This window comes from Semicossyphus pulcher, unplaced genomic scaffold (genome assembly GCF_022749685.1).
Source record: "Semicossyphus pulcher isolate SPU_LCO1_2020_fin unplaced genomic scaffold, fSemPul1.0.p SCAF_9, whole genome shotgun sequence".
NCBI lineage: Eukaryota > Metazoa > Chordata > Actinopteri > Labriformes > Labridae > Semicossyphus > Semicossyphus pulcher.
In genome coordinates, this window is record NW_027211770.1 from 1,376,183 (window position 1) to 1,394,230 (window position 18,048).

At 41.3% G+C, this 18,048-nt stretch overlaps 1 protein-coding gene across 1 annotated transcript; it reads right to left on the reverse strand.

Moving 5' to 3' along the window:
- Window positions 1-13,894: 13,894 nt before the first annotated feature.
- Window positions 13,895-17,376, reverse strand: id4 (inhibitor of DNA binding 4). The gene is made up of 3 exons (XM_069656882.1): window positions 16,648-17,376; window positions 16,056-16,121; window positions 13,895-15,303 (listed from the first exon to the last, which is right to left on the reverse strand). The coding sequence occupies exons 1-2, from the start codon at window positions 17,023-17,025 to the stop codon at window positions 16,074-16,076; spliced, it is 426 nt and encodes a 141-aa protein (XP_069512983.1). The 5' UTR covers window positions 17,026-17,376; the 3' UTR covers window positions 13,895-15,303; window positions 16,056-16,073.
- Between the last annotated feature and the right edge of the window lie 672 nt (window positions 17,377-18,048).

The window sequence follows — 18,048 nt, forward strand, 5'->3', positions numbered from 1 at the left end:
TCTGAATGTAAGTGTGTAGTGCTGTCACACACATGCATCCAGGTAGATACAAATGTGACTGTGTCTTTGTGAAAGTTTTTTGTGAGTTTTTTTGTATTTGAGGTTGTGTGTGAGACTTTGTATCAGTGTGTGTTTTTTTCTGTGTTTTGTGTGTGTGCGAGTACATCTGCAAGAGTACAGTGTGTGCAGGCTGTACACTTCGTGTGTGTGTATGTTTGTAGGTGTGCGTGCATGTGTGTGTGTCCTACATCTGCTCCTCTACAGCGAGTGTGTGTGGCTCTCTGTGTGTCTCTGCAGCCTCCTTCATCCCACCAGACATTCTTGCCTCTTTTTATGGGCACAGGAACAGCTGGCCACCCCAGTAGGGCATTCTAACAATGAGACAATCACAATATATGAGCCTTGTGCCACACAGTTACTCATACACACACACACACACACACACACACACACACACACACACACACACACAGAAGAACATGTACAGTATGCAGTGAGACACACTCTCCTGGCTATTGCTGGTATGTTTCCTGTTGCGTTGTTGTGTTACAGCGACATCAGGATCTAACAGCCGGAGCGGTTTAGCGGTGCAAATGCGCTTATTATCACTCTTTTCTCTTTTACATTTCAAGATGTGAGATGGCTTTTCATTGTTATGGCTCGAGCAACACACATCGCAGCAGCTTCTGCTTCAATATCCGTGCACATTTTTTTATACGCCTGCGACTTTGATGAATGGCAAAAGGCGAATCTTTTCACTGTACTTCATACAATCTCCTCGTACGACAATCACATCCTGACAGTTCAAATGAGAAAATGATTAATAGGGCTCGTGATTAACATAATGAGTTATTATCCGGGACAGAGAAATTATTTCATCAAGCCAGGCTATATTTATCTTTGTTCACCTATGCACCTGTTCCTCTCTTTTCACAGTGTCTTATTGCATATAAGATTGCAGTGTTTTTCCATTCTTGGCCATGTGCTGATTAGTTTGGAAGAGTTGCAATATGATGGTTCTTTTTTTTCTTTTTGTGTGTGAAAATACGTATACCCATGCTCATCTTTAAATAAGGTATGTAAGTCATTTAACAGAATGCCAGGATTTATGAACTGATCAATTTCTGCACCTTGCACAACTTACGAGGCTGTTTATACAGACAATGAACACTTGTATGAAAAATGATGTGTGTCTTTATGTTTGTAATACAGTACGTTTGAACAAAATTATTATTATTTTTTTTAATAAATTTCAAACCATAAAAGCTGTTAACTTGTGAGCAACTTTGTCGAATCTGAGGGGGAAAAAATCTGCTAACATCATGTTACAAACTGTTTAGACTTAGACTCAGACTTAGACTCAACTTTATTGATCCCTTTGGGATGACTCCCTCTGGGAAATTCAGTCTCCAGCAGCTTATACAGTACAATACAATAGGAAAGAATCAGCACACAGAGGGTAAAAAATAAAGATCAAAATATATATATCTATCGATATATATATATATATATAAAAAAGTACAAAATTAGATAACAAAATATATAAAATATACACTCTTAGAAAATGTACAAGTAAACAGTGGGTAATAGTTCAATTAAACTAAATTAGGTTATTGCACTGTGGTATTAGGTTATTGCACTGTGGTGAGAGATTATTGCACATTGACAGATTTTTATTGCACATATGACCCTTTGAGAAATAAATAAATATTACTATTGAATAAAAGAAGTTAACTACTATTAACTTTGTGAGCTGAATTAGTGGCTACCGCTTGTGAGAGAGTCTGTCCCTGTTACCTCCTCCCCCTAAGTGAGGAGTTGTACAGCCTGATGGCATGAGGGACAAAGGAGTTCTTCAGTCGGTTAGTCCTGCACTTTGGAAGGAGCAGTCTCTCACTGAACAGGCTCCTCTGGTTGCTGATGACGGTGTGCAGAGGGTGGCTGGCATTGTCCATAATGTCCAACAGTTTGTTTAGTGTCCTGTCCCTGCCACCGTCACCAGAGGGTCCAGCTTCATGCCGATCACAGAGCCGGCTCGCCTGATCAGTTTATCCAGTCTGGATGTGTCCTTCTTGGATGTGCTGCCTCCCCAGCACACTACAGTGTAAAAGAGGACACTGGCAACCACAGACTGGTAAAACATCCGCAGCAGTTTGCTGCAGATGTTAAAAGACCGCAGTCTCCTTAGGAAGTACATCCTGCCTTGTGTCTTCCCGTACAGGTGGCTGGTGTGTGTTGCATGGAGTCCGAAAGACGTGGGTGTTTACCAGACATCGAGGGTCCAATGAAGAATGCTATTGAGCTGCATTTATGGAGTTTAAGCTGGACTCAAAGTAGGAATATCTTGTCCTCTGCTGAAACCATAGTTGGATCACAGGAAGGTGGAGTTACATATTTTCTGTTTTGGTGACTCTCTCTCTTGACTCATTAGTCCAAAGCCCAGTTCAGATCAATGATTCACAACGCAACAAAACTGTTTTAAAATGTTGCATGTAGCTATTTAATTTAGCCAATCAGGAAACAGCATAAATTGGCGTAGGCACCCTGTCTCTGGCGCGGCAGTAGCCAAAGACGGCTACAGATCCTCTCTTTCCAAACTCTCCATCTTCAACATTTATTAATCAATGTTACAGCTAACAATGTGAGCATGTCACTTTCACTGTCATCTTATTATAACCATAACAGAAATCCAGCTAGATAATTCATGTAACCTTGGCCTAATTGTAACGTTACAAACTATTAACGCAGAAGTAGTGGGGTCGTACGGAGACGGTCAGCTGTGTCTGTGTGCGTTGCGTTGCCTTAATGTGAACAGCCCAGTTTTACAACATTTACAATCAGATGTCGAGGGATTCTTTTGCCAGTTCCGGGAAGGACATCAGGAAACTGCCTGCAGTTAGTAGAGCCTCAGCTTATTTAAGCGGCTTCCACTCTAACCTCTGTCTCTCCTCTCTTCCTCCCGGGCCTCCACCAGCTGGTTTGGTTTGGTTTGGTTTGATCTGTTTTGTTTGCATTCAACACAACATTCATCCATACACTGCATTCATGACTGACCTATCTAACTTACATGTTTATTTATCTAGTTTTAGAATAAATTAATATTGTTTAAACAGTATTTCATGTGTGATCCTGTTCTTTGTCACTGACTTTGAGCCGGTTTGTGACACTTTTTATCAAATAAATGAACAAATTCTGGTTTGGGGTGCAGAGTGGTGCAGTGGTTAGCGCTGTTGCCTCACAGCTAGAAGGCCACTGGTTCAAACCCCATTTTGGGCAAAGTTGGCTTTTCTGTGCAGAGTTTGCGTGTTCTCCCTGTTCATGCTTGTAAGGTTAACTGGTGACTCTAAATTGCCCATAGGTGTGGATGTGAGTGTGAAAGGTTGTCTGTCTCTATGTGTCAGCCCTGTGATTGAGTGGCGACCAGTCCAGGGTGTACCCCGCCTTTCGCCCAATGGATAGGCTCCAGCCTCCCAGCGACCATGAACAGGATAAGCGGTATAGATAATGGATGGATTCAAAATCAATTATGCAAATGGCCTCACTTTAATATCATAGTCATGTTATAAACATAAACATGGCATTTGGAAAACTGGAAAGATTTTGTTTTATAACCCACAAATATCACGTGCTCATATGAAACACTCAGGATGCAACTTAATGTATAAAGAAAAATAGTGTAATAGAAAATTATCAGTTGCTGTGCAAGAAAAAAATCTCTTTCACACAAACTCACAAGATCTTTCCAGCCCACCAGGAGACTTCTCTCTCACTCTGTGTGTAATATTTAATATGCACTGTTTTTAGGGGGGGATGGGGGTTGGGGTGGTGGTGGTGGAAGGGTCTTGAGAGCAGATTTTTTCAAATTGTGTTTCTTCTTTCTTTCAGCACACAGCGCTTCAGACCATCCATTCACACACAAAAGGAAAACCAGAAGTTTGTAGAATTTTGAACAACTCATTGTTTTGGTGTCTGTTGTGTATAAAAGGTCATTAAAAAAACTTTTTTTTTATGTGTGTGTGTTTGTGTGTGCTGCCCTGTATTCATGCCTGAATCTGTTCATTAGTTGCTTACAAACTCAAAAGCTAAGATAGACAGTGGCAGTACCCAGAATGCCTTGTTCTGAGGAGCCATACGCACTTGTGTTTTGCTAATGAGCACATCCAGGGGACGTTTCTTGTAGACACAGACACACACACTGACACACACACACACACGCACACACGGATAGAAGCACACACTCACAACTACACAAATCTGACATTCTTCTCGCACAACTGCAGAGAAAGTCTCCTGAGAAAGATTGCTGTAGGCACGAAAATGGAGAGGAGAGAGTGGGGAGAGAAAGAGCAGAGCAAGAGGTGAGGGAGAGATGGGGGGGTGGGGGGTGGGGGGAGGGAGAAATGCTGTTTTCTTGCTCTTGTTCCTTCCCCAAGCCTCAGCTGTTTTGTCCTCAGTGCTCGTGCCTTCAGTCCTCGCTCTGCTTTGATAGGTTTCAGCGCACTCGACTGTATTGACTGCGGTCTTGGCAAGCACGAGGACAAATCAATTAAGAGCGTCGACTGATACAGTGTCTGAGTTTCCCCCATTCTCAACAGCGAATAAGAGCAATTAAAAGCCGACTGTAGCACATGATGTGACAGTAATGGCCATAATGGATCGTCGTCAAGGTTCAGACGCCAGATAATGTTGTTGTTTATCTAGATGATTGTTGTTGTTTATTCATAAGCTTGGGAACCCTCACCCCCCACCCGCCTGACAACCCTGTACCCCGAGCCTAAACACAAACAGACGTCTGTGATATTGAAAGGTGGCCATCTGTCCAATCAGGAAATCAAGTCAATAAGGGGAACCAGTTTGGGGGCGAGACCTGATCTGGAAGACATTAGCATGTGAATTAGTTGTTGACTGGGTGCCAAAGCCAGCAGCCTAATCGCTGCCAACTAGATGACAGCATTCCCCTAATCGATGGCTTGATATCTATATGGAAACATATGGAGGGATCGGGCGCGCAGGCTGTGCCGTTTCATTTTGATCCAGTTTGTGCCAAATTTCCGCCCAGCTTGTGAGAGATTTTGGACTGCTGTGCACCAGAGCACATTAAAGAGAAAGTGACATTTACAAACACGGCAATGACAAAAATATGGCTCTTTATTTCAGATAAACTGAGGCCTGCTGGAGCTGATGTTCTGCCATTTTAGAGGGTTGTCATTATGTTTTCCTGTAAATGAATGAAAGGCCAAATATGTTACCCAGTGACTATTTAGAAGCGGTGACACAGTAGTGTGACACAGTTCCTGCCATTTGTAAAAATCCCCCTTCCTGAAGTTACAAAAAAAGGTCCAGCATTAAATATTTTACATAAGTAAAAGTATTATCACAAAAATGTACCTAAGTGTAAAAAGTAAAAGTACTCATACTTTATATTGATAGATAGATTAAAATTAAATATGTTAAGTTTTGATAATTTTATTAAATTCAGGTTCTATAACACGTGGAGCATCTGATGGAGATTGTAAGGTGCCCTTTCGTAAGTTATTACTTGGAAGAAGCACTTTTTCTGTTCAGGGGATCAATATGTGGAATGCCTCACCTGCAGAGCTCAAACTGGACCCTGACTGGGAGCATTTTAAAGTCAAACTGAACCAGTTTTTGAAGAGGGCTCAGTCTTTTAGTCATGTATGATTTTGTGTTTCCTGTTTTACATTAAGTTTTATTATATGTATGTATTGTTTTTTATCCTGTATTGTTATATCTGTTTTATGGTTGAGTCTGTTTTGTCTCTTGTGCATTTGTCGTTGATTATATGTATTTTAAAGGCCCATCTAGGGACAGGCATTGCAAATTAGCCGAGGCTATAAATGCTGTAGTGTGTGGCATCAGTTTACTTGCTTCATACTTGTTCCTGTACAAATAAACATTAAATAAATGCTATATAGCAAAGTTTCAGGAGCAGGACCACACCTCAACGGCACCTCTTCCAGCATTCCTATGAATTCAAACCTACCCCTCTCCTCCTCTTTCACTCTCGTATCCTCGCACCCCTCCCTCCCTCCCCTTTTCTTTTTTTGTTTCTTTCTGTCCTCTTATCTGTAGGGCCCTGGGGGGGTTCGTCATATCCGGGTGCTATGGTGGATCCCCAGAAAAGCTTCCCCAAAACATTAACCGCAAGAAGTTCGACGCCTCTCCATGCCAAAGCATCATTATCATCGATCTCATTAATCAAAAATTGTCAAGTCATATCCTGTTGATAGTGGTCCTTGCTAGTGGACACACAAACACACACACACACACACACATACCCCTTTCCCGCCGAAATTAGCGCGTTGATGCAGGTTTTTCAGTCCCTTCAGCTTATAGTTATCTCTTTTCCCATTGCCAGTGAAGTATTCTCCTTTCGGTCTCTTTTCTGCTGCGTCACCATCTGACGTCACAAACGTGCCGAGCTGTATTCTTCATCTACATCAACATCTATAAGCAACCTAAATATACAGAAGAACTGTTTTTTTATGGTTCTAAGATTATGGTGCCTCATGTTTCTATTTATTCCTTTGTTTTCTGTCACATGACTATCTCAGTTCACACAAATACTCATTCAGTCATAAAACATCATATCAAATGAAAACCAGGTAATTTTTAAGCATTTCTTTTCCATTCCTGCCCATCATTTGGTGTCAAAGATCTTGTGTTTATTTAAAATCACAAATTTTCTTGATGTTGTGACCCCACCAGGGTTCCAATGGCCTTGATATGCTGCCTACAGGCTTAACTGCAGGGCATCAGCCTGACGTAGCAGTGGGTCTATTTCCCACAGGCCCTAAAAACTGCAGTTGTAGTGCCACTCTCACAAAAGAACAATCTAGACAACTCACTAATGACGTATAGGCCCTTATCAAACCCCCCATCTTTGAGTACATTCCTATACAGACTTAGAAACTGTGTGGGCCTCTAGGATTGTGGGATTTGTAGGATTTTGTGCCTATTGAAAAACATACTCAAGCATAAAAAATGACATATGAATGGAGACCCTCAGGGTTCCATACCTGGACCTCTTCTGTTCAACATCTACATGTACACTTGCTCAGATTATGTAACAGCACAATACCTTACATGCAATGACAAGGTGTGTCAAACATGTCATGTGCATCACTTTTTTTCAGTTAAAATACATGAAATTTTAAAATGTCTTTCGGCCTAAAGAGAAACTCCGAAAAGATTTAAAGTCAGTGCTCATCTTCAGTGGGACTAAAAAAACAACACATGGTCAGATATTTTTGGGTAGTCATGGACTTAGACCAACGTTTCAATATCCACATCAGACAAGTAATAAATCTGTCTGTTATCACATTAAGAATATATGAAGAAGAACATGAAGGACTGCTGCTGCTACAGCTCGAGAAAAAATTAAGAGACCACTGCAAAAATATGTTTCTCTCTGGTTCTTCTATTAATAGGCTTGCGTTTGTATAAGATAAACTTGGGTTTTATTGTAACAACATTTCTTACTACTTCCAAATTAAATATTCTCATTTAGGTATTTTATTTGCAGAAAATGTCGACTGGTTTAGAAAACCAAAAGGTGCAAAAAAGATGTTTTTCAGAGGTCGATTAACGCAAAGAAAAAAAGTTCATGTTCATGTTTAAACAACAAAATACTGATGTTTGAACTCAGGAAGAGTTCAGACATCAATATTTGGTGGATTAACCTGGTGTTTAATCACAGCTGTCATGCATCTTGGCATGCTCTCCACCAGTCTCACAGTGCTGTTGGGAAGCCACTCTGCTTTGACCGATGGCTTGTGACCTATCATCTTCCTCTTGATCACATTCAGGAGGTTTTCAGTGGGGTTCACATCTGGATTGGGCTGGCCACATGAAGAGAGAGATGCTGAAAAATGTAGTAAACATTTGGAGTGGTCTCTTCATTTTCTTCAGATCTGTAGAATGCTGAAGAAGACTAGGAAGATGAATCACATCACTCCAGTTCTCTAATATTTATACTAGCTGCCTATTTGTCAACAACCTACTTTGGGTTTTCCAAGGCTGATTTATGTCACTGAATGTTTCTCAGTGAGTGAGTGAAATAATTATGTGATGTGTTCAGTAGTTTGGAAATGAGCATTTAGAGTTGAAAAATATCTGTATATTCATAGATATATTAATGGGTTGAAGAAGTAGATTTTAAAAATATTTATACTCAATCTTTTTGAGGAAAAACTACATCAGACACAAATTTTGATTCCAAGCAGTATAATATTATTATACATCTTCAAACACGTCTGCAGGGGAACAAATATCACAAAATCTCCCCTCAGTCTCTGAGCTTCCTGTTTCAGTGTTTCACAGTGCAGGCATAACACAGACAAATATGTCATGCTGTAGATGTGAGCAAATGTTTTCCTAATGAAATTGTAAATTATTTATATCAAAGCGCATATCTGCGACTGGATGCACAATGTGTAAGAAACTGAAACATAGCAGTGTGCTGAAATTAAATTTGTCCCATTTCCAAATATAATAGCAGTAATGCAGTTACTCCAGGTCTCCATTTGTCTTCTCAGACTCCAATGTAATTTCACTTCGGTCTGATTCCCCTCAGGCAGTATCTGAAATAAAATCCCCAATCTGACTCGGTATTCCCACTCCGAGACAATTTCATCTGAGGGCATCTAAAATCAGAGTCAAAGAAAGAATTGCAAAGAGCAGAATAATGTAGCACACAGACTCCTGTCTCTATCCATCCATCTATCCATCCAGCTGGACTAGCTGGGAGTTGGTGTTGGGGTAGAGCAGTTGATACGTTGTTTATACTTCTCTTTACCTTTAACTTGACTCCTTTCCCATTTTCTTTATCTTGAATGTGTTATCTTCTGCAGCTTTAATGATGTAGAAATTTGTCCTCTCTGGTGGTAATCTGTTATACTTCCCATTGCTTTACTTCAGCAAAGTAATATGCTTATTTCTAGGCCTGTACTCTTTCTTTCTTGTTGTAGAGGATTTGTGGATTCAGAGGAGGGGGCAGTCCTTGTTTCAGCCATGGAGAATGTCTGCCAATGCAAAAAAAAAGGACTTTATGAATCGTCGTCTTTATCCAGGTAGGCATTGTAATCAACAATGGCATTGTGACTGTAACTAAAGAAATGTAGCTGAATGAATTTTAGCCTCTGTTGTGAGTCTGTCTGTTTCTGTACTCTTCTTATTTACTCTCGTTTTAATTTGGCCTTGAGCAGCTGAAGACCTCTTTCTGGAAAACATCCATACCTGAGTTAAAGAGATATTGTATTCTTTAGGAAACGTGGCACATTGTTCCATCTTTTGGAGTCTAAACTAAGCCTCATTAATTAAGCTCATTAGGTGAACAGAAACCTGTTTGATTGGAGGCAGTTGGAGCCCTTCCGCTCTGATGCAGCAGCGGTATTTAACTCGCCATATTGGCTGTCTGATGGCTGCACCTCAGGGTCATGTTCTGTGACATGGCTGTTGTCCCAGTGCCACCCCTACACACACACAAACACCCACACACATACACATAGACTAACAGAGACTAACAGAGATCCTTTAAGGGGCTTGGCAGACCCCTGGTTTCCCCTCTCTAATCACTGTGTTCTCCAGGGGGGCGCAGCCATTCTCGCTGCTCTTTGGAAAAGCTTGGCATTTGTCTGAGATCTCATTTCTGTAATTCATCGCCGGTCTCCCGGGAGCTGTGGTTGGCACTGGTGATGCCAAGTCCTCACCCCCTCCCTCCCTCCCTCCTTCTTCTATCTCTCTCACACTCTCTATCCCTATCCCTCCTCGCTTTCTGCATCTTTTCTCAGTCTTTCTCTCGTTCAACCCTGTCTCTTATTTGTTGTCGCCCTGAAAGGCCCTCACTAAAGCTAAACTGGTGGGTGTACACACATTAACTCTCCTGTGATTTTGTTTGATGGCCGCTCCAGGCTCAGAGCACATAAACATGTCGAGTGTGTATGTTTGAGCACGTCCTTCTTCTTCGTCTTTGAGTGTTTCAGAGTGCAAAGCGTCGACCGAGGCTGCTAAATAAAAACAAATGATCCGAGGAGGGATTATTGTTTCCTCATATTTTACTCTCATATGTAAAAAACAATAATGTCAAATCATGAACACCAACACAGCCCAAATGAAGAAATAATCAATTCAATATAATAATCAATTATCACTAGTAATATGAATGTGGAAAATATAATTGTGATTAATTAGGCATCAGTAGAGATGTAGTCTACATCTGTTACTTATTTAAAAAAACAGAAGGGAAAAAGATTGATGGATTGTATTTTTTCTAAATGTACTTTAATAAAGTCATGCAAAGTATTTTATAAAGAATCCACTTGCTTTCAGAAAAATCAGGCTTTAATATGTAAGCTGTGCTGTGTAACTTTAGAACAATGATAGTGTGTGTCTGTAACTCTTGTTTTCAGCAGTACAGGTGAATTGCTGCATCTCACATTTTGTTTATGAGTAAACGGCTGTTGGTGGCAGGCATTTTAAGCTAATAGCTGCTTTAAATAGCTGCAATTAGTGAGAAGCACGAGATATTTAATCACTCTAGACCAATTAGTCTGTAATCAAGTAGTGTCCAAGAGCGAGCACGTTTTTGTCCTCCACTGTTCCTCTGCAAGCACCCGCCATATATTTCTCAATGCGCCGGGAAGAGCAGTGATTAACACGCAGGGATATAGGCCCCCGTGGAACGCCGTAATGCGGAGTTAAATCAGGGAGAAAGGGAGGCGAGACACGACAGCCAAACCTGTTATTGCAGTTTAACATATGCAGAAGGTTAATTCAAGGCAGGGATGATGGCAAGCATCCTCGTTTTATGTGTTTGTGTCGCACCGTGTTGGACAAATTTTCTGGATCTCGGAGCTGCTGTGTTTCATTTGTATGGAACTGCACTAAAAAAAATCTCATTGTTTTATTTTTTTCTTGGATACAATCAGTGTTGGTAGTTTTACCTGGAAGCAGAGGATAATAGAGTGGCGGATAATGAGCAAGCCAGATTTAATCAGACAAAGTGAGTCTCACAAATCGCGAAATCCCTCCTGTAATTTTGTTTTATATTGCAATCTTCTGCTAGATATTTTTAAGACAAAGGGAAAACACAAAAATGCATGCACACAAGTGGGAGCAATGCATGACACACACCACCCACACACACACACACACACACGCACACACACACACGCACACACACGCACACACACACACACCAGTCCCTTGTTTTGATAATAATGATATTGTGTTCATAATGACTTTTCGGAGTGACTGGTCACAGGGCCGGTGTGTCCTCTCCCTCAGCCTCAGCTCAAGGGTGGAAAACAAAGCTGACCAAAGCACTTTGGGGCCTCCTTATCAACAGGAAGTGATGCTTTCCCACGATCTGCAGCAGGGAGGGAATGCCGCAGGTAGGGATTCAACCCAAACGTTAGTCTGCTTTGTGGAAGATTAAAAGAGGCAGAGGAGCTGATGAAGCTTCCGCACAAGTCCCAGACGATTTCCATCCTTCTGCTGCACTGCTGTCTCACTCCCAACAGGGATTATTTGGGAAATCCTACAGTGCCAATGCTGGAGAGATGCAGGATGGGGCACCACTGTGGTAGATAATAGCGAGACAGTGGGAATTGTGAGTCAACATATGGCCTCAGCAAAGTATAATAGGAGCTGAGATTAATAATGTATCTGGGGATGGCAGCATTTGCTTGCTGACTAATAGAGAGAATTAGACCTACAGATCATGGGACTATAATAGAAGTCTCCTGTCCTGTGTTCAGGGAAAACAGGTCCTTACAGGACATCATGTAATAGGATCAAATTAGTGCTTACGTGTACTGCATCTGTTAGTACAAGTGTTTGTTTGGTTGTCTGTTCTTTGCCTTTTGTAGGCAATGTCACATGAAGAACATTCTCAGGTAAATATGTTTCCTTTGTGGATAGTTAAATATACTTCCTGTTCCTTTTCATACACATTAAAGGCGGGACAGCAGCTAACACTGCACACATTTTGATTAGACTACAATCTTGAGTGTCAAAACTTCAGCTGACATTAGCTGTATCTGTTTTTAGGTGAATCACTCAACCAAAATCATATTAGAAGTTCAGCACAGCTAAGAAAATGCATGTAATCAATTTAAGCAAATTGTTTTTTTCAATTCTTCCCTCTTATCACATCCATAAATTTGTTGGTCAGCAGGGTTAATTCAGTTAAAGGGTCAGCTGGGTTTATCTCCCCCACATCCATAAATTTGAAAAGTAGAATTTCCAGGAAAAGATGCATCGCGCTGCTCTCACTGACTGAGCAGTCATGGCTACTGATGGCTGGTTGAACTGTCAGGCTCGTGTTGAGCTCTCTGAGAACCAGAATGACTTTAATCATATCAGGAAGGTCCAACTGTCAAACTGGCCACCTGTGCTTTACACAGTTTCTTTTTTTTCCCCCTTTATGTCTCAAACACACACATTTCACATCACAAGGACAGTGCTCATCAGGGCAGCAAGGCCCGGCTCTAACTGTGGACTATAAACACACAAAGGCAGCCTGCATGGCCTGCGTATCCTCAGATGGCCACGGTGGAGCAGGGTGTCTGAAAGGTGTCTGTAGCAGCCAAAGGGCGACTCTGTCGCTGGGCTTGTTGGTGTCAAACGGACACCTTAACCCGCATTCAGCAGGTTGACATGGGGACAGCTAAACAAGGGTCAGTGTGTGCACAAGAAAAAGGCTGCAGCTCTGTGAGAAAGAAGGAAGGACAGAGGTACAAACACAACTGTGAGGTAGTAATGTGAGGTTTAAGGACGGTGATTCAGAATTGTCTAGATAAACGACATTACACTAGTTGCATGTAGGATACATTTCCTAATTATTTTAGGAAACTACATTTGAAAATCAGGTGAAGATTTAAAAATCCATGTAGGGGCTGGACTAGTTGCAATTTTTTTCATTTAAGAAATATTTATTTTTTAACTTTGCAGTCACTTAAAAATCATCATCAATAATCAACTGTATATAAATAAATTAGTTTATTTTTTAAAAATCTATGTGAAAGTTAGACCCTGCTGAGGCCTTTGTGCAGAAACAGCTACTATCACCTCAAGTAAAAATGTAAATTAATGGTCGACTGAATGCTGTTAATCTTCTATTTCCAGCTTCATTCTGTTATAATTATTTATCCACAGAAATCTAATTCTATTTATGGCTTATGCTGCTTACAGTGAACATCAAACAGTGGCCTCTTTAATCTGTACTGTCTCCCTGAGATGAATAAAGGCGGTGATCTCTCAGCTCAGTGAAAATAATTCCACAAAGGCTCCATAGGGTGTTTTACTCTGTGTTATCCTTTTTATATTGTACAAACATTATTTAAAACTATTCTACAAAATCATTCATTATAAGTCAGCAATTATATGCATGTATTTTGTTTCCAGGAGATAAATTGCACTAAGAAATATTTATTAAACATTTAAATGTAGAAGCGATCATTCTGCATAGAGACGTCATTCATTTTGCATTTGCAATAAGACAATAATTTTGCTGCTGGCTTTTAAAATAAAGGACACCTGTTTCATAGTTTACATGAATCTTAACTGTCGGCTGTCACGTGTGTCTCTGCAATCCTGCTGAAGCTGCGGCCATGTGTGTGATGGAATTAATAAAAGCCCACAAAACAAAAAGCCTGATCCCTAAATCCTGTAAAACAGGTTTAGGGACTTACATGACATCTGCAACATTTTAATATCTTTATCCACCCTTTTACTTTCCATGAAGCTCACAAACTGCACAATGTCTAGTTTAGTGCTACCCTGCACCTCCCTCTCTTTTTCTACATTTCATTGGCAATGACAGCGATGAACTGTAGAGATGCTTCTTGAGACATAAGTTGAGACGACACGATTCTTCCTGGAAACTTTAATTGTTTTGACAACTCCTCACAAGCCAGTGAAGGTCAAGTTCAACAGTGCGGCTGACAGTAATGTACAAGTGCCCTCTCACACTGGCATGAGGGCGGTGAGGTAAATTCGGTGTTCAATGTTGTGAAAAATAAAGGCTTTCTTTCTCCCTAACATTAACAATGGCTGCTCACTCTCCAACAGGGAAATCATTTCACATTTAATTGAAGACATTTCTGGTCCAAATACAGTTGGTTGTTGTCCAAAAGATTCTGTTAATGTTCACAAATTTCATCAATTCATAACCAAAGATGAATGACTTCATGTTATCGATCATTAACTTCTGAAGGAGAAATATAACATTGTTTTGCAGTGATTATTTAAGGTATTACATTGTAAACACTGTCAGAAGTGCTGCAACTCTCTGAGTAAATTTTTAACAAGAGTGCAACAGACTCAAATCAGGCCTTTTCTAAAAAGATCAAACAGCAGAGCGGCCCATCGCTCCAGGCGGGTCAAAGTTGTCCTAGTTAATGAGTACAAAACAATTGAAGAGAAAGCTAAGCAGGGCAAATAATCAAAGAACTTGTGTTGAACTCCACCACATATCTACACAGGGAGGGCTGCTTCAGTGCACATTCAATATCTCTGCAATGAGCCTGACATGCTACATATGAAACTATTCCAAAAACACTGCAAAGAGTTAACTGATATCATCATGTGAGGACATAATTGGCAGAGCATAAACACGTTCATTCACTAAAGACTTAAAAGTGGATACACAATATTTACATAACGGCAAAAAAGGTTTTAATAAAAATATCTTATAATTACAATAGTCTATTTTAAGCATATAAGTCTTCCTTTCACATACTTTCATAGAACATTTGTGTCTCTATATGTACAATGGTAATCGTCTCGAATCAGAATTGTTCTTTTTTACAGTATCAAACATTTTAAAGTTCCAGGGATGACTTCCCTGTTCAACACAAATCATCTATTTGAAACAATAGATGTCCAAAACATGTACAATAATTTTCGCAGTTTAGTAAAGCTTTAAACTGGAGTCGTTTTTAGTTATTCTTTAAGCACAATTCACAAACAGTTTTCATAGCTGTTGACGGTTTCCAACAAAAACTTCTCAGCAGAGGGATTCCATATTTTCTCTCTTTTAAAAAAACTTAAAGTGACAAGAAGTAAAGTAAAAGGGCAACTTAAACAGGAGGAAAGAGAAGGATGCGTCTACTTATAGATTCCTTGTTAAAAAAAGAAAAGCTGATGTGAAAAGTGATTTTATTTGGGTTGAATTCCTCCCAGCGGTTTTGAAATCCCCTTGTGATTGTGCCTCCAGTTGGGTGTGAGTCCCTGGCGAAGCTCTGCTGGCTTTGGAGCGGCTCTGTGCTGCCTGCACACCTGTGGAGGGGATGAATAGCAGCAGGGGGGTGAGCTGCAGAGCTCCAGACTGACTGGCGCCACCGACAAAACAGAGGCCATGCTTGATCAACAACCCAAAACAAACCAGGTCAAACAACAACCACACAGCTCCTCGGGCTGTTGGGTAAGCTGACAAGAGGCGGCCGAGACTCTCAGAGAGACTGAAAGAGTGTCTTATTGTAACACACACCAGCTACATGCTTTTAGCCTGATCCAGGTGTGTTTAAATTCAGAGCAAGGCCAGGACAGCAGGTTGAATGAAACAGTGAGGGAAAGGCAAGGAGTGAGTGTTTGTGTGTTTGTGTGTGTGTGTGTGTGTGTGTGTGAGAGAGAGAGAGAGAGAGAACGGGAGGAAGGAGTGTGTGTGTGTGTGTGTGTGTGTGTGAAAGAGAGGGCAAGCTGAGGTTTTAACCCTCTCTTCTTCCCAGATTGCTACAACAGTGACAGTTATTGCGCAAAGCACAGCTGCCTCTGAGGTTGGTGCCAATTTCATGTTCCTCAATTATTATTTTCCCTGACATCTACTGGCCTCCCCAGAGCACTTTAGAAATTGTCAATTCACACACATATAGGCTGCAAAAATCTAGCTAATGGGGATTATTCATTCACCACTATGCTGCTGTTTTTACTGGCCACATGGATCTGTGATAATAAAAAATAAATAAATCTACATTTCTGATTTAAAACAAAACCCGAAATGAATAATGATTTATGAATGTAAGTAAACTTACCAGTGCAGTGCTTCTATCTCAGCGGCATAAAATAGAGTCCTCCGGCTTTTTGACTATTGACGTCCTCTGGGGAAAAAAAGAAGAAAAAGACATTTAAAACTCTTTCGCTTCCATGGATTAGACTATAAGAAGGCCCAGAGACTAGCAAAATAAATGATATACAGCAGAGCAGCAGAAAATTAGCCGGCTATATCTCCCATAATAAATTCTCTTATAGCCATTGAATAACAAATTGCCCTTATTGTGCGCAGTGAAGTGGTCTGCAGGCTGAGGTACTTCACCAATCCTGGGATAAGGTGGGCCTCTGACACACACTCTCATTATCATGCAAATCATAAAGCCCGCAATCAAGTGCGCAATCTAACCCACACCGAATGCTTTTTTGCGCATGATTTTGCAAGGCTGTGAAATTAAGTGTTTCGGGTTTTGATTATTTTCTGTCGTTTTTTCCCAACACTGAAAGGACAATGACACATAACGGGCATGACGCGCTTTGTCTGAGTCTGACTGGCGGACGGCAGTCTGGCACGGGGAGGTAGAGTAATTCGGGGTCCCCGGTAAGTCCTGCATAATACGAGGAATAAAAGCTTACCTGGTGGTGGTCAATGTTGAGCACCGTCAGCGGTGTCCGGCTGGGGTTGGAGGCTGGAGGAGGACAGGTCCCGCTCCGCTGTGGCTGTTGTTTATGGAGAGAAGGGTGCGTCTCCAGGGCCAGCTGCAGGTCCAGGATGTAGTCTATGACATGCTGGAGGATCTCCACTTTGCTGACTTTCTTATCCTGCGGAATGGTGGGCACCAGGCGCTTGAGCCGGCTGTAGCAGTCGTTCATGTCGTACTGCAGACAGAACAGGTCCTCCTCTTCCATCCTGCACCGGGCGATGTTGACGCTCTGCTTCGACAGATAGTGCAGGGAGAGCTCGCCGCTGCTGGAGGAGGAGTCCTGGGGGCGGACTGGAGTAACAGCCTTCATCTTAGATAACCAACGGCTCAAGATAGACAACAAAAAAATAAATAATTATACTACTAGCAGCAGGATTGTAAAATAATACCTCGGCGCTATAAATACGTCAAAAGCTACTCTAAAACAGCCGCAAATTAGCGAGAGAATCAGATAAACCAAAAGCCGGAATTCGAGTGTGTCAACACATCCCGTGAAGCCTCACAGTTCCTCTTACTTCAGCAGGCTCGGTGTGAAAGGAATGAATAGATTTCCTACATTTATAGAGGAGAGGGGAGGCGCCAAGCCAGCCGGCTGACAGATGAGGGAGAGAAGCTGGTCAATCACCGGCAGCCCGCTGCCCACCGACCCCACCACGGAGCCGAGAAAAAGGCGTGTCCCATTCTGTGTGCGCTGCGGTGGGCTGCCTGTTGGTAGGAGAGGTGTGTGTATGTGTGAGAAAGAAAAAGAGAGAGGGGTGGAGAGAGACGTTTTTAAAGCAGTCAATTGCGCATTGCCATCGCTTTACAAAGAAAAAAAGTCTCAAGCATCTTTACCTTCAGCTGTGGAGGCCCATGTTGAACACCTTCTGATTGATCCAGCCAGAGGTGGTGGTATATTTACACTACTCACCAGGCTGGTAGGCGTCGAAGTGCGTATTTTAAGCCGTCGTTATTGATGCGCAATTACGCACAGCCTCGCTTATATTGATGACCCCTCTGACGGAGGATCCAGAGCCGAACCACCTGCACAGTTGAGGAGACCTGCCTCACTATTAAAAAAAATAACCTGCAGCAGCCAAAAACCAGATTCGGCTTAATAAAAAAAGTAATAATAATGAACAAGGTGGTATTATTATTATTATTATTATTATTATTATTATTATTATAGGCTACTCTTATTCATTTCAGGACCTTCAGCATTTGTGTTAAACTTTACAATATGTGTTTCCACATTACATAAAACCCTGTTAATGTATGACTTCGCTAAAGTTTATTAATGCAGCATTCAGTTAATTGTAATTTTGCGTTAAAACTTTGTATAGGCTATTTGTAT

Excerpts from the sequence above, each read along its gene's own strand:
- id4 (XM_069656882.1), bottom strand. The coding sequence starts at position 17,025 with ATGAAGGCTGTTACTCCAGTCCGCCCCCAGGACTCCTCCTCCAGCAGC. Across the intron at positions 16,122-16,647 it reads TCAACATTGACCACCACCAG|AGGACGTCAATAGTCAAAAA; the intron begins GTAAGCTTTTAT and ends TTTTTTCCCCAG.